Raw genomic sequence first — 18,813 nt, forward strand, 5'->3', positions numbered from 1 at the left:
GTGATGGTGTGACCCATTATAATGCGATGGTAATCAATGTTATGTTTTGGTATCTGATTTGCTAAAGAACGAAGTGTGATGGTGTGACCCACCTAAATTCGTCGATGTTTCTGCAGTAGCCGCAGTAGATGGTATACTTAAAAGCAATTGCATAACACGAGAAACTGTGTTGGTCATGATTCAGCTAAGGTTTGCTTAAGTGTAGGCTTGTTATAGCTATTTTACGAGGTGAAAGTACTGGTATTTTGTCAAACATTCCTACGTGATTATATAAAAGTAACGTTTAAAAGATTAAAATTATTACCTACTAATGGCCAAAAAATGAATACCTACCATGTAAATGTGTAATTTATTTTAATCGCTGTCCAAAACATCTGACCTATTGAAATGAAATTAATTGTTTCCATAGATTGGCACATTTTATAGACACGTGTCTGTTGCTGAAGACTGTATGTTGAAATCCAGATGACTTCGTGTGAATTTTGCCGCTTTGTTGCTGTCTCATGTCCATATACTCCTACATCTCCTTTAATTTAAACAACACTGGCAAACCAAACAAGTAATTTGTGTTTTCAATTAATTCAACAAAGAGCCATAGCGATTGGACTTTATTTATTGAGAGTCAAGTGATACAAATCTCATATTTAAAAATGTGATCTTAAGTACAATTAGTGCGGATCGAACGTTTTCATAACTGACGTAATTTCTTGATCACGAAGTCGTCAACATTATACACTTACCCTTGCTACAACTGATACCATCTACTTCAATTTTTGCGATAATCTCTGTTCTCCAGTCCCCACAAACAAAAATGAACAACGTCAAAATCGTACTTAATTAGCTCATGCCATCACACTTAATTTGACCATCACACTAAATTTGACCATCGCACTTTAAAGTCGTAAACATTTATTTTATTTTTCCAAAAATTGCAGTTACTCATTCAAGCACTGTAGCAATGACTGCTGAAAGGACGGTTCTTCGGTTGTCGTTATTCCACAAGCAGCCACACTAACCAAGATTTGAAATGTCGAACATCGATGACGAAAATTGACATCAAGACGCAAGTTCATATATTAGAATTAGAAAATAAAGCTTGAAAAAATAGAGATTTGTTTTCATTTAAGTTAATTTCGTGTGTTTTAATTTTTTTCTTTTGTGTTTTGTAGGAAGAATTGAATGCTAAAATGCTGAACTATGTACGACTAGCGAAAACAGTTACAGACTTGATGCCGGAAGTAATGGTAGAACAATTAAAATCTGATGCATTCGACCTCACAGAAAATACCAGGTTGACATTTCGATCTCTATTTACATCTTTCCAACTGCAAAACAAACATAAACCAACTACCGGAGAGTGGGCAAGTCCAATGTGCCCGAATGAAGACACTGAGATAGGTGTAGGTGATGATGTTAAACGTTGGCGTTTTATCCTCACTGAACTCAAGAATCATTCAAAAATCAGCGAAGAATCATTCGTAGCTCTTGAAAAGGTCTTGGCAAATGTGTTTATCAGATCTGAGAAACTTTTCGAAAGTTACTCGTTTGTTAGCAAATATCAAAAGATAATGACTGGAACATTTGAAGCAAACGATTATGATTTCTATCTGCAGAAGGTAAAACATGGTTAGTATATATTAAACTTTAGCTTTAGATCAACTACTAAAATTGAGCGGTTCACTTCAATTCTTACATGTTCTTTTACATTAAGAATATATCTATTTGAATAAAAGAAACAACAGTTTTCGGATTGTTTCAAACCGTTTCACTTTCAACAGAAAATATTAAATAAGGGGAATCACCATTGCAACAACTCTTTGAGGGGTCCGTAGGTGGCCTGTTGGAAGGCAAAATGTCTGTCCCTATCTAATTCAACCTCATTTTCCAGTGGCTGTCTAAATTTCCTCTACCTTCATTCCAGACGGCCTCTATTACAGGACCTAACTATTGAATTTATTGTTAATTTGTTCTCTGCCTGAACATGCACGAAATATTTTCCATTTAATCGATCAATCATCGAATTTTTTAACATGTTTTATTTCTAAAATTACAGAAATTATCCCCGAAACATTCGAAATCAACATCAGACGCCATTACCAGATGATTATGCAGGAAATATCTGTAAGCAAAGTATTGGACCAAATGATGACCCACTGTAGGTTATCAATTGAAGACAGACGCCATATTGAACACCATGTCAAACAGACTGAACAAAATAAAGCGTTGCTAGATATAATCATTGATAGGAATCGTTCCACGTTTAATATATTTATTGATGCTTTGCGGGAAAGCGGATACGATGATATAGCCGAACTACTCAGCTGCGATCTAGAAGATATCACAGTAGATACTAGAACAGCACAAATGGAAGGTATTGAAATTGTTTATGATTTGTGTGGTATCTAATTTAGAACTGTCCAAATAGGTACATTCATCTACAATTCTTACTTTAGTATATTTAAACATATATACATGACAATGCTTGGGCTTGGAGGCATGAACGTAATTTAACATATTCATTTATGGATTCGACAAATTTAATGTATTTTATTCGAAAATTGTTCGTTTTCCATCAAAAGATAATGCTACAATGGATGAAGACTTAAAGGTACTTTTTTTTACTTGCAATATATGAAGCGTATTTTTTTAACGATTTAAGTCTCTATATTTGACACTGAAGCATTTTTTTTAACTTTTAACAACACTTCGTGCCTTGTTGATTTAAGGAAGTCGAATATAAATTGCAGCCAATATAGCACAGTTTCTTAAATGATACAATTTACCCAAAATTAATCGATCACAGAATAAATCAAACATACAGTTTATAACGATTTCCTATCATCGATAAATCTGGCTATGTGGTATTTGTAATATTTTCTTAATCGACAAAAAAATTATATATATACATGTAGTTACATTAACATATTGCTCTTTTCGACATATTTAAAATTGATGAAGGGACCCTGAAATTATATTTTGATGACAAGAAAAATAGTTGTCACATGGCAACTAGTCTGTTGTACCCATTCTCCTTCAACTCAATTGTATTACTCAATGGAGGAAAATGAATTTTAAGATTGTAACAGTTGGAGATAAAATCAGAGGTTAAAAAGGTAGAAAATCATGGTGTACATAGACAGGTAACTCAATCCATGGTTGTCCTTCAATGGTCGAAATTAGAACTAAATACATAAATGATAAACTTTCTGTAACGATCCCATACCTGAATTTGTCTTTTTTGTAAATAAAATTGTTTTTGCTTGTTTATATATCATAAATGCATATCTATTTACATATTTTTTGGTCTATTTAACTACTTATTTGATTTATTGTCGTACAATGATTATGTTAACGCTAAGATTGCCTCTAACGATTTCCTTTTTTTTCTATGTTCATTGTTATAACCTGTATGTAGAATATCCTGCTCGTATATATATATATATATATATTTTATATGAAATTTGATATGAAATTTTAGAAATGTACCTGTTCATATCGCACATTACTATTTTTATTAGAAGCATATCTATACAGTCTGTTGTAAATACCTATATAACCTATGTCAAATTTTTAAATTTTAGAATTGTACAAGCGTTTTTGTGTTCGGTTTTAATTGTATAAATTTCAAGACTGTTATAGTTAAATCAGAATAGATTGACATGATTCATTTTACATCATAATCATACTGATGAAGAATATCTGTTATCCGAAATATTTATAGATACTTACATTTATTGTTTCCTTTTTTTAATATTGGTGTTGTTTTGTACACTTTTTAGGCGTTTATATAATTTATTTATTGTGTACATGTATCGTTACTCGTATCGATCCAGCGCCCTCGTAAGAAAGATCGTTGACTATTATCTAGACGTTTTATATATATATATATATATATATATATATATATATATGTTTTTATCCAACGCAATCATGGGTTTGAACGTTGTTTTCAATTTAGACTTGTTTATATATATATATTTCGATCCCTAACATCACTGAAGAGACATTAATTGTCGAAATCCGGATATGGTGTACAAATTTTTGCACCTCATGTTTGTGGTATACCATCTTTTCCACAAGTTTATTGTTTTCTGTTTGGTATTTAATTAATATTAAGATCCATTTTGTTAGATCTGGTGATCAATTTATTTGGCAATCGCCAATGGCAGTCAGCAGAGTTTAAGAACATCCGTTGTTCGACCTGTTAGTCAAATGCGTTTTGTTAAAATAGACTTTTTCACTTTTTTTGGTCTTTTGGAAATTGTTGTTTGTGCTGTATTTAGACCCCTCTACCAAGAAATTTGTTTTACATGCACACGTATAAAAATTGCGGTTTTTATCCAACGCAATCATAGGTTTGAACGTTGTTTTCAATTTAGACTTTTATATATTTAATATATATATATATATATATTTAATTTATAATTAAGATCCATTTATTACATCGGTGATCCGTTTATTTGGCAATCGCCAATGGCAGTCAGCAGGGTTTAAGAACATTTGTTGTTCGACCTGTTAGTCAAATGCGTTTTGTTGAAATATACCATTTCACTTTTTTGGTCTTTTGGAAAATGTTGTTTGTGCTGTATTTAGACCCCTCTAACAAGAAATTTGTTTTGCATGCACACGTATAAAAATTGCGGTTTTTATCCAACGCAATCATAGGTTTGAACGTTGTTTTCAATTTAGACTTGTTTATATTTTTTCGTTTGGGCTTGTATTATATTTGCCTTCGGGTTTATATGATCCGTTCATCCTATTTTGACTCCTCAAAATTCAAGAGTCTATCCCAAATTGAGGTAAATTGTATGGCTTTCCAAATACCGTTTCGATTCCTAACATCACTGAAGAGACATTAATTGTCGAAATCCGGATATGGTGTACAAAAACCTTTGCACATTTTGTTTGCGGTATACCATCTTTTCCGCAAGTTTATTGTTTTCTGTTTAGTATTTAATTTATAATTAAGATCCATTTATTACATCGGTGATCCGTTTATTTGGCAATCGCCAATGGCAGTCAGCAGGGTTTAAGAACATTTGTTGTTCGACCTATTAGTCAAATGCGTTTTGTTGAAATATACCATTTCACTTTTTTGGTCTTTTGGAAAATGTTGTTTGTGCTGTATTTAGACCCCTCTAACAAGAAATTTGTTTTGCATGCACACGTATAAAAATTGCGGTTTTTATCCAACGCAATCATAGGTTTGAAGGTTGTTTTCAATTTAGACTTGTATATATATATATATATTCGTTCAATTTGGACAAAAGTTATATTCCTTGTTTAAAGAAATATCGGATACCACCTATTTACGTAATTGCTGCCAAAATGCATGGTGCTTGAATTCAATCAAAAGTTTATTTTTAGCATCAGAACTAATTAGTGTTCATCACACCAAAATGGGCAAGCGGGGCCCTTGCTGCCATGTCAGTTTTCATGTTAATTTCTGTACATTTTCAAAATTTTAAAGCTGAGAAAATATTTTTCTTTTGACTTTTTTCAGGATTGTCAGCATGGACTGTTCCATTACATAAGGTACGTCTGCAGAAGAATTACGTAGATATCATATCTACCATCAAACACGAGGCCATAGTAGACCATTTGATATCGTGTGAATTATTAACAATAGATGACCAGCAAATTATAGAGGCTTGTCCAGCACAGACTGAAAAGAACAGGAAGTTGATGGACCGACTATTGCATTGTGGAGAGAAATGTTTTATGGAATTTCTAAATGCTTTACGTTCTGATGACATTTATGCAGATCTTGCAAATCAGATAGAACAAACAGATGTCACCAGTATTGATATTGCTACTCTTCAGGGCTGTTATACAAAAATGTAGATAATATATAACTTGTAAACTGAGTAGTTATACCCATTCAACCATGAAAGATGTATTAACATGTATTACGCTTCAAATGACGAAACACGCATGCACAGGGATTATTATTACAGGAACTTTTTCTTCGCTTCTTTTTAGCTCATCGAACTCAAAGGGCCAAGTGAATTTTTCTCATCACTTGGTGTCCGTCGTCTGCGCAAGTTTTGTCTTTTATCTTGAAAACCGTTATAAAAAGACAAATTCTGATAAATCACTGAACAATGTTCAAAATGTTGAGATCATTGTACCTACAGTCCATTATTTAAGAAATGTCAGACGACTTCTTACAAGAGTTAAAGCCTTTGAATGGCGAATTTGACAATTTTGTTTATTTTTGCATACTGTGAAAGAATTTTTATTCATGGGTATTAATTGTCGTGATTTGAGCAAAAGTCAGTGGCGGATCCAGAGGGGGGCGTGGAGGGCGTACTTTTGCTTGCACTTTTTTTTTTGTAAAATGATTAATCAGACTAGACTTCGTGAACTTTGCCATTTTCCGCGTATTTAATTTTTATGCGGCAATTCTTTACTTATAAAGATATGTTCGCTCGTATAACTATTTACTGTAATATATTATTGATTATGTCAAAGTCATGAGATTCGCTACGCTGGAGTTGACCAGTGCGTCGATAAAACGTCACTCAGTCATTTTGAAATTCAAATTACAGTAACACATTGCTTAGGCTGAGGATGACAAGCATGGGACCTTCAAAGCGACAAAGGATTGAGCAAGAACGTATTTATTGACTTCTATTTCACAATTCCGCCGAACAGAAAGTAATACTCTATTACACTTTCATGAAAAAAAGTTCCACAGCAATATTATTTACCTACGAAAACATGTTTAACCCAACACGCCCCAGCCTATTAATAACATAGCTGAATAATGATCCGCAGTCGATAAGCTCTAGGTCAATTTAAGGTCTAAGGTACGGACCATTTGATTTGAGGGGGCAGTCTGAGATGTTTGAGAGAAAAAATTCTGACCCTGATTTTTGCCTTAAACAAAAATTCTGGCCGTATCTGGATTGAAAACAATAATCTTGTCCACATTTTTTACTATTAGAAACAAAAATTTCAAACAGAATTATTTAGCATTAAATGAACATGATGAATAAAAAAACAGGCGTAATTTTTTTGGGGCCGGGAGTTTGCATGTAAATCCCATATCTGACCGGAATGTCTGTTTTGTCGAACTGATAAAATGAACACTTTTTCAAGGCCCGACTGCAACCTGCCTGCTGGGTGTTGCCTTTATGTCTCCATTTGTCGACCGTCATTCATATATTCGTTGTCATTTCAGACTCATTCGTAGCCTTTGGTTGATTTGAAACCCCTCACTTCCCTTGTTGGGTGAAACATTTCAACCAAACATTTGGATAAAAATTGCTTGTTTGTCTTTCTTAACTCGTGTCGGTCGTATTGTAAATTTCATTGAATAGCTCGGCGTATATCTTGTTTACAAGAAGAAATCCGTGACGTTATGCTAACTAAACATACAACAAACGAGAATTTTCCATGTCAATTTTTTACTGACAAGTCCCACATCAAATATATTAGTACATAGCTTTGGATCCATCCAATCATTTTATAATAGACAATTAATGGGGAGAATACGGCATCAAAAATGTCCAACCCTTACACTTTAACTATAAAATATACATGCCTTACGTCAGGAACCGTTAAAAAAGTGCATTTTACACTTATTTTATTTTTTTAGCCAAAAACAGGTCCCAAAAAATTATTTGAACATGTTGAATGTACGAACTGATGTTCGTTTCCTGAGTCTAGTTTTATATGTTGTGTTTTGCATACTATTGTTTGTCTTTTAGTCTTTTTTCGTTTTTGCTATGGCGTTGTCAGTTTATTTCCGACTTGTGAGTTTGAATGTCCCTTTGGTATCTTTTGCCTCCCTTTGATAAAAATGGATATATGGGCCAAGTTCCATCAATATCAGCTCTACTCAAACATACATTCTACTTTTTCGCTATTTTTTTTTAGCTTTTAGTCCATTTTTATGTACATGTATGCTGTTACTTTTTATTGATATTTGCTATTGAATAGTCACTGTGGTGTTATTTCATAGTGTTCCATTGACAATTTGTTCCTTAATATGATACTGTAGCAATCAATTTTGAGAACATTCAAATAAAATATATAGCTTTTCATGAGAAAATATACAATTATTACACACATATTCATGTAGTTATAGTAAGAAAGAGACTGGGCGTGTAAATATGCAAAAATAAATGTATTTCAAAATTAGTCATGCTATTCTGTTTTCAATAAGTCGATCCACATGAAAATTATGTTTTACATTTTGATATCAGTCCACTTACCCTTTATATAATCTAGGCAACGCACTGGATAAACCTCGAACAACAAGCGGTGTCAAGGATAAAAAGACGCCAGTATAAGATACGAACTATTACAAAACGTTCTTAAAAGCAGCGAAGAAAATCCCTAAATGAATTATATCTGTACTTAAACCATTAAATACTCCCATAAAAAAAAATTATCAAAGAAAGAAAAGACAAACGTCCTGTAGGAAATAGTCTAAATAGGACTTATCCTGCAACATAATCAACATTAGTATATTGTTGATACGTTAATACTTTATTCTATTTATACCGTGAAGTTTTTAGCGATGAAGAAATAGGCATATCGTCACAAATTCAATGTTGATTGATTGACAATCATTTTGTCTATAAAAGAATTGCCAAATTACGGTTCAATTTAATTAAAACTTAATATGAATCATGCTTCCAATAGAAAAAAAGGAGATGTGGTATGATTGCCACTGAGACATATATCAACCAGAGTTCAAACGAAGTGGATGTAAGCAAGTAAAGGCAACATTCAACCATGAGAAAAACCAATACGATGTAGTCGGCCATAAAAGGCCCCGACATAAAAAATGTGAAACAATTCAAACGAGAAAGCTTACGGCCTAGTTTATAACAAAACAATTTACGAAAAAACAAATATGACAGACATGAACCAAACGAAAATCACTGAACTACTGGCACCTGACTTGGGACAGGCACATAAAGGAGAATCCGGGTCTGTTCGCCCTAATACCTGTTCACACTGGGTCCGTTCGCCCTTATACCTGTTTGCCCTGGGTCCGTTCGCCCTTATACCTGTTTGCCCTGGGTCCATTCGCTCTGATAGAAAATAAACGTGAATATGTATATATATGTTGTGTACAAGTTATCATTTTGTACAAATTATAATTTGTACAAAAAAATTGTACAAATTATAATTTGTATTTTGACTTTGTATAAATTATAATTTGTACAAAAAGCGCTTGTACAAATTACAACTTGTACAAAATTTGACTAATATTCACTTATAACTTGAACAATAATTTATTAATTTATAGGGATGTCAAGTTGGTTCAATATTCAACATTCAACATTCAACATTCAATTTTTTTTTTTTTTTTTTTTTTTTGGGGGGGGGGGGGGGGGGGAGTGTTTCATTCATTTTCAACATTCAACATTCGATTTCAACATTCAACATTCAAATTTTTTTTTTTTGTTAAACTTTTTTCAAATTTTTTTTCATTTTTTTTTTTTTTTTTTTTTCAACTTTCGATTTTCAACATTCAACATTCGTTTTTAACATTCAACATTCGTTTTCAACATTCGATTTTCAACTTTCAACATTCGTTTTCAACATTCAACATTCGTTTTCAACATTCGATTTTCAATATTCAACATTCGTTTTCAACATTCAACATTCGTTTTCAACATTCAACATTCAACATTCATTTTCAACATTCGATTTTCAACTTTCAACATTCGTTTTCAACATTCAACATTCGTTTTCAACATTCAACATTTGTTTTCAACATTCGATTTTCAATATTCAACTATGCAGTACCCAAATTCTCCATATTAAATAATTACACCTAAGAAATTCGAGGATCAGTTGGGGCACGATCATACTGAGGAATTCATGATCCCCCACAGCAAGTTCTGATAATTTTCAAATTATAATTTGTACAAAATGATAACTTGTACACAACATATACATCCCCAAAAAAACCATTCGAAAAGAATACAAATTTATTTATGTTTTGATTTGTTGATTACAAAATCGATGATCTATTTATTACAAGATCCAATTCGAAATTCGCATCACACACCAATTATTTTTTACACTATTATTTTAAAGAGCACATGCATATATAGGAAATGTGTCAAAACGAACTTGAGATCAAAGAACCCAAGCTGTGTGCGAAACAAAAATCCCTTGTATGTCTTACAATTCGTACATCGTTGTTTTTACTCATTCCAAGATGACTAGTTCATTTTAAAGAACTTTGTTAAATTTTAAATTAAAAAAATTAAATGAAAGGGGAAGACATCTTAACATTCCTAGAGAGGAAAGATACTGTCCTGTCTGTAATAATGAGGAAATTAAAGAAGAACAACATTTCTTATTACAATGTAATAGATTTACATCAAAACGAGAAATATTAGAAAATAAAATAAATGCTATATATTTAAAATACAGCGTAACATTAACACTGATGAAAAAATATCTCTATTGGTAAACAATAGCTCAGCATTATTACTTAGACTGTCTTCCTCTTTCATATCAGAGTGTCTAAATATTAGGAATAGTGAACTAATATGATACATCAATATGTAACTTTTCATTCTATCATGATATATTAACATGTAACTTTTCATTCTATCGTGTCAATTAATATAATTATATATATGCAATAGGTCTTAACCATTTATTGTTAATAAGTTTGTGCCAATAAAATATTTGTATTTGTATTTTTATTTTAAAAACAAATATGTTACTTTCATTATTAATTCAACAAAGACAATTAATACAAAAATAAATGAGCTCAAAGACATCATAATTATACCTAATCAGCATTCTAAATTACAATCAACAGCCATTAAAAATGATTCTAAATAAAACAAAATTAACGTAAGAATGAAGTCCATTAATGCTAAAAAAAAAAAAACCATAAGTTTTTTAATATTGCCATGTTTTTTCATAATTTCGAGAATATATTTTTTTCTAATTCTGATCATATAAATATCTGAATATGTTTATCAAATCTTAAAATACCACTATATTATCTTTTTTTAAAGTAGGGCGAACGAACCCAGGGCGAACGGACTATATGGGCGAACGGACTCAGGGCGAACGGACCCAGGGCGAAGATGTAATCAGGGCGAACGGACCCGATACCCATAAAAAGATGTAGCGGGTTTAACCATGTTTATGAGCACTCAACCCTTCCTACCTGGGACAGTCGTGTGACAGGACAAACTAAGAACAAATTGTTAAAATCAGTAGCAATTGACATTACTAAAAAGATCGGCACGAGACACAAAAACAACTAACATTAAAATATACCAGACCCAAAGCACCGAAATAAAGAGTACTCGCAGTTGCTGAAAGCTAGTACAAAGCAAATTACAATTAATAAAAATATCATGGTCTCCCAGACTTAAACATTAATCAGTACACATCCAACTTGTGAAGAATGGAAAACCCTTGAAGACCGGAGAAAAGCAGCAAGACTCGCAATGATGTATAAACTGGGAAGGTCTATTAACAGGACAGATAAAACCAGGACAGTTATTTTTGATACATTTTCATCTGTAACTTTTGTTTTAACCACCATATTGTTAACATTTATAAATTGTAAAATAAAGAACAGGGTATTTACTTAGTAAGGACAGTTAAATTTTAAGAAAAAAATGGCTGAAATTGCCGAGAAAAATTTACTGATAATTGAAATAATTTCTCCAAAACAACTGTCTGGCATAATATTTTTGTGCGGTTATAAAGTTTAAGGAATAATCATTCCAAAAATCTATAATTCAATATTTATTTCGTCTTTAAAAGGTAAAAAAATCTGCCAGGACAGTAGCCTATTACGTTAGAAATTTTGTTGAAATTAGCTCAAAATCAAAATATAAAGTTAAATATCTTCTTCAAAATGAATGTCTGGTAAGCAAATTTTGGCTCATTGGAAAGTTTAAAATATAAGCTTTAAGAAAATATAAAAAAATGTGGACTTTTATTTCATTAACACAAAAAAAATCTGCCTGTTCTTTATTATACAATTTAAATTTAAACAATATGTTGAGTAAAACAAAAGTTACAGATAAAAACGTATCGAAAATAACTGTCCTGGTTTTATCTGTCCTGTTTTTAGACCTTCCCGTATAAAAAAAATTGAGAATGGAAATGGGGAATGTGTCAAAGAGACAACAACCCGACCATAGAGCAGACAACAGCCGAAGGCCACCAATGGGTCTTCAATGCAGCGAGAAACTCCCGCACCCGGAGGCGTCCTTCAGCTGGCCCCTAAACAAATATGTATACTAGTTCAGTGATAATGGACGTCATACTAAACTCCGGCCAAATTATACACAGGAAACTAAAATTAAAAATGATACAAGACTAACAAAAGCCAGAGGCTCCTGACTTGGGACAGGCGCAAAAATGCGGCGGGGTTAAACATGTTTTTTGAGATCTCAACCCTCCCCCTATACCTCTAGCCAATGTAGAAAAAACAAACGCACAACAGTACGCACAGTAAAACTCAGTTTAAGAGAAGTCCGAGTCCGATGTCAGAATGGGAAACAAAAGAAAATAAACAAAATGACAATAATACATAAATAACAACAGACTACTAGCAGTTAATGACATGCCAGCTCCAGACCTCAATTAAACTGATTGAAAGATTATGTCTTCATCATATGAATATCAGGCACAATCCCTCCTGTTAGGGGTTTAGTATTATACCGTCATAAAATATATGAGAAGAACATAACCCGTGTCATGCCAACAACTGGTTTTAGAATAAATGTATTTAATTCCGATGCAAAGACCCTATAAGTGAATCAATATTAAAGCCAAAATATGCAATCTATAATGACCTGACAACAGTATTGTAACTGTATCCCTTTTTTAATAAGTCTGTTTAAAGGTTTTGTTAGCTTTTGAGGCGAATACTGACATTTTTGTGCTTTGCAAACGGGATGGTAAATGTAAATACAGAAGACACGCTCATTCCACCAGACAGAATATCCCGTAACTTAAACAGCAATGGTTTCACAATACCAATACGTAGAACAGAAGTGAGGAAAGAATCGTTCTATCCAAGAACAATAAGGGACTGGAACGCACTACCACTCACCACCACCAGTGCAGGTAGTCTTGAAAGTTTCAAGACTCACCTACATGAGACGATTTAGACCACCGTCCAGGATGTTTTTAACCTCACTGTATATAAAATGTACAGCACAAAAATTTTCACATATTTTTATCTAAAACATTTACATGCGCATCAAAAAGTGGCAAAATAATCAGTTTATTGATGGTGGCCGCAAAATGGTAGAAGTAGAAGTAGAACGTATTTAAAGAGCACATCACTGTCGAAAAGGGGAAAATTAACAATCAGGAACGAAAAATCACTTCTTTTGTCGTAAATGCTTGTTTATAGTTTCCCGTTAGCCTGGGGTCCTGGCTAATCTTGTCAGTATAGCCCCTTGCGACGCGCAGCTAGATCGGGCCTGGATGCCAGGCTAAGTTTCCCGTGTGAAACTGATATATCCAAATCTAGAAAAGGACAAGTATTACAGAATAAGATTTATTCAAAGTAAGTTCCTGGTGGTAAATTTCTGCAGTAAACTTAAGATATATTAAATTACTAGTATATAAAGCAAAATATCATCAAGGTAACGCGCGCGCGCGTACGGTAAATGTTTTAAAATTTTATCAATTTAATGTAATTCAGACGGATCTTTACTTTGGCCATAAACTGTGATTTATAACAATACATGAAAAAGTCCGATAATAAAGGGGCAGTTTGTGTCTATATGAATACCTACAACCTGTCAGTAAACTTTATTGCAGAAACTTACAAAGGTGTTGCCAAGAAGAAAATTTAAAGCTTTAATCATCTCATCACAGTTCCATTACGTATATCTAGCATGTTTCCCTTTTTCATCACAGAAGTAGTCCTTTTGTGGTTTGCAGCAAATAAATCTGAAACCAGATTTTTCAAAGGATAATTTAATTAAATAAGAGAATTTCTGTTTGATAACATTGTGTGGTAGTGTAATGTACCGGCGTAAAAAAATATAACTGTCAATTGAATTGAAAGGACAACCAAAAGCAAGTAATTTATCCAAAACATCCAAAGATACCCCCAAAATAGCTAATTCCATCATTTTCATATATATTATTACAAATATTATAAAACAAATAACTAGTTCCTTAATCGAAGTTACTGTAAGAGAACTAGTTTACACTTCAGAAAGATAAGGCTTACTTACTTTAAAATGAGATAAAACGAAATTTGAACGGGATTTTATGTAGTTTAGTAAGCTAATACATAGCAGGTACTTTTAAATTTTTAGAAGAGCCCTTAACATGCTAAATGTCAGCTGCGGTACTGACATTATTATTTACTATTTGACTCTCTGTGAAGCACACAGCCTTGAATGCAGATGAATGTATAATTTCATTCACATAGTATACAAAATTACTTCTGTCACCCAATAGAATCAAAACTATTTGAACAATACTAGTAGGCACAGATAATCACAGTACAGAGTCACCAAAGAGAATCACAACATGTTGAACAGTCACCAAAGACATATTCAACATATAGAAATATAGAACAGTCGAAACGAAAATTTCGACACATTCAACAATCCCCAAAGACATATTCAACATAAACTGTTATTACAGAGATATGTCTCGCCTTTTTGTAATTTTGATAATGCAAATGTTGAAATTAAAATAGCAATACTTTAACATGTAAGTTATGCAAATATTCAAAGTCGATGAACCATGACTGAAGGTACATGGCTAAACAATCTCCATGGAATGAGATGTGACAATGCTAATACAACTGCATACAAAATACTATTGACTTATTATAAGTCGTTCCCTTTAAACAAACCTAAACACAAACATTAACTTGTAAACTATGTAAAAGTTTCAAAGTCAATGAACCATGATCAGGGGTGGGGCTATATAATCTCCATGGAAACGATACTTGTAAATGCCAATAAATTTGCATACCAAATATCATTAACTTAACATTAGCAGTTCATCTTAAACTGATCTAATCACAAACTAATACATGTAAACTAAGCAAAAGTTTCAAAGTAAATAGACCATGACTGAGGGGGCGGGGCCAAACATTCTCCATGGAAATGAGATGTGCTAATGCTTATACAACTGACCACCAATTAAGATTGGCCTACCACTAATGGTTCCCCTTGAACTGACCTAATCACAAACTTATACATGTTAACTTAGCAAAATTTTCAAAGTCTATAGACCATGACTAAGGGGGTTAGCCAAATAATCTCCATGGAAATGAGATATGTCAATGCTTATACAACTGCATACCAAATATCATTGACCTACCACTAGTGGTTCCCCATAAATTGACCTAATCACAAACTAATACATGTAAACTATAAAAAGTTTCAAAGTCAATAGACCTTGACTGAGGGGGCAGGGCCAAATAATCTCCATGGTAATGAGATGTGCAAATGCTAATACAACTGCATACCAAATATCATTGACCTACCACTAGTGGTTCACCATGAACTAGACCTAATCAAAAACTAATACATTGTTGACGCCGCTGTCGCCGGAAACAGCATACCTATGTCTCGCTTTTTGACTCCGTCAAGGCGAGACAATATATTACAGTCAAACAGAAAATTTAAATATGTTACACAGTCACCTTAGGTATTTCGTACATAATTCAGCATAAACTTTTAATCAAACAGGAAAAATTGAGTTCTGAAAAAAAATGGACTATTTTATTATTTTTATTTCACTCCATGTTTTGACATGCAGGGGAAACTGGAGTTGTAATACAAGATTGGAACCTTCAGTCAACATAGAAAATGTCAAAGTGTTGCAATTTTACAAAAGAAAAACTGATTACTAATATTATAAAAAACAATGAGATGTGGTATGATTGCCAATGAGACAACTATCCACCAAAGTTCAAATGAAATGGATGTAAGCAATAATAGGCAACTGTACGGCCTTCAACAATGAGAAAAACCTATACTGTATAGATGGTTATAAAAGGCCCCACATGAAAGATTTGAAACAATTCAATTGAGAAAACCACTGAACTACAGGCTCCTGACTTGGGACAGGCACATAAAGAATGTGGTGGGGTTAAACATGTTTGTGAGCGATCAACCCTCCCCCTAACCTAAGACAGTGGTTTTACAGCACAACATAAGAAAAAACCTTAAAAATCGGTTGAAAATGGCTTGATACAAAGCAGAAAAATATTTAACAAAACTGTTATCACAGAGATATGTCTCGCCTTTTTGTAATTTTGATAGTGCAAATGTTGAAATTAAAATAGCAATACTTTAACATGTAAGTTATGCAAATATTCAAAGTCAATGAACCATGATTGAAGGTACATGACTAAACAATCTCCATTGAAATGAGATGTGCCAATGCTAATACAACTGCATACCAAATACCATTGACTAATTAAGTCAAGCCCTTTAAACAAGCCTAAACACATACATTAACTTGTAAACTATGTAAATGTTTCAAAGTCAATGAACCATGATGAGGGTGTGGTGCTATATAATCTCCATGGAAACGATACTTGCAAATGCCAATAAATTTGCATACCAAATATCATTGACTTAACAATAGCAGTTCATCTTAAACTGATCTAATCACAAACTAACACATGTAAACTAAGCAAAATTTTCAAAGTCAATAGACCATGACTAAGGGGGCGGAGCCAAATTTTCTCCATGGGTCTCCATGGAAATGAGATGTGCTAATGCTTACACAACTGCATACCAAATATCATTAACTTACCACTAATGATTCCCCTTAAACTGACCTAATCACAAACTAATACATGTAAACTAAGCAAAAGTTTCAAAGTCAATAGACCATGACTAAGGAGCGTGGCCAAATAATCTCCATTGAAATGAGATATGCCAATGATTATACAACTACATACCAAATATCATTGACCTACCACTAGTGGTTCCCCCTAAACTGACCTAATCACAAACTAATACATTGTTCTCCATGGAAATGAGATGTGCTAATGCTTATACAACTGAATACCAATTAACATTGGCCTACCACTAATGGTTCCCCTTGAAATGACCTAATCACAAACTAATATGTAAACTAAGCAAAATTTTCAAAGTCAATAGACCATGACTAAGGGGGCGGAGCCAAATTTTCTCCATGGGTCTCCATGGAAATGAGATGTGCTAATGCTTACACAACTGCATACCAAATATCATTGACTTACCACTAATGATTCCCCTTAAACTGACCTAATCACAAACTAATACATGTAAACTAAGCAAAAGTTTCAAAGTCAATAGACCATGACTAAGGAGCGTGGCCAAATAATCTCCATGGAAATGAGATATGCCAATGATTATACAACTACATACCAAATATCATTGACCTACCACTAGTGGTTCCCCCTAAACTGACCTAATCACAAACTAATACATTGTTAACACCGACGCCGACAAGGGAAACAGCATACCTAAGTCTCGCTTTTTGACTCCGTCAAGGCGAGACAAAAACCACAGCCCAGACTTGGCAGGGTTTTTATCCATCCCTCATCCCTAACAACAAAAAAGACATTAAGTACAGATTAAGAGTACTCGCAGCTTACTAACAGCTTGTTCAAAGCCAATTACAACTAATAAAAACAAGAGTGTACACGCTGAAATGTCTTGCCTGCTTTACTGACTATTGATTTTATGTTGATAGTCCTAAATATAAAGCTTTACTACAAGTATCACATAAACTTAACATTATCAAAGAAAATTAGGTCAAGGTCAGATAAACCAAACTGGAAATACATGTACACCTTACAATCATTCCATACACCAAATATAGTTGACCTATTGCTTATAGTTTCTAAGAAACAAACTTAACCAGGAAAAATTTAAAATTGACCAATGAACCATGAAAATGAGGTCAAGGTCAGATGAACCATGCCTGACAGACATGTAGACCTTACAGGCAATCTATGCATTTAATACAGTTTACCTATTGCTTATAGTTTCTAAGAAACAAACTTAACCATGAAAACTTTACATTGAACAATGTATCATGAAAATGAGGTAAAGGTCAGATGATACCTGCCAGACAGACATATACACCTTTCAATCATTCCATACACCAAACATAGTTTACCTATTTCTTATAGTATAAGCAAAATCGAACAAAATACAAAAACTTAACAGTGAGCAATGAAATATGAAAATAAGGTCAAGGTCATATAAAACCTGTCAGTCTGAAATGTACATCGTAAATTATTTCCATACACCAAATATAGTTGACCAGAAAAACAGACCAAAACACAAAAACATAATTTTAACCACTAAACAATGAAAATGAGGTCAAGGTCAGATGACACCTGCCAGTTGGACACCTTAAAATCATTTCATACAACAAATATAGTAGACCTATTGCTTAAAGTATCTGATATTTGGACTTGACCATGAAAACTTAATCTTGTTCACTGATCCATGAAATGAGGTTGAGGTCAGATGAAAACTAGCTGACAGGCATGGGGATCTTGCAAGGTACGCACATACTAAATAATAGTTATCCTATTACTCATAATAAGAGAGAAATTGACATTACAAAAAATCTTTAAAATCTTTTTTATCAAGTAGTAACTGAACCATGAAAATGAGGTCAAGGACAAAGGACATATAACAGATGGAAACTTCATAACATAAGGCATCTATATACAAAGTATGAAGCATCCAGGTCTTCTACCTTCTGCAATATGAAGGATTTAAATAGTAAGTAAACGACGTCATCCCAATCGCCGTGCCGTTGCTGCCATTAGATCAATATCCCTATGTCAAGGTTTCTGCGACA

General features: G+C 33.1%; 1 protein-coding gene across 1 annotated transcript; it reads left to right on the forward strand.

The window, feature by feature from the left end:
• Positions 1-1,175: 1,175 nt before the first annotated feature.
• LOC127706786 (uncharacterized) lies at positions 1,176-7,620 on the forward strand. The gene is made up of 3 exons (XM_052211476.1): positions 1,176-1,626; positions 2,054-2,371; positions 5,504-7,620. The coding sequence occupies exons 1-3, from the start codon at positions 1,188-1,190 to the stop codon at positions 5,842-5,844; spliced, it is 1,098 nt and encodes a 365-aa protein (XP_052067436.1). The 5' UTR covers positions 1,176-1,187; the 3' UTR covers positions 5,845-7,620.
• Positions 7,621-18,813: the final 11,193 nt, after the last annotated feature.

This window comes from Mytilus californianus, unplaced genomic scaffold, assembly GCF_021869535.1.
Source record: "Mytilus californianus isolate M0D057914Y unplaced genomic scaffold, xbMytCali1.0.p SCAF_6, whole genome shotgun sequence".
Classification (NCBI taxonomy): domain Eukaryota; kingdom Metazoa; phylum Mollusca; class Bivalvia; order Mytilida; family Mytilidae; genus Mytilus; species Mytilus californianus.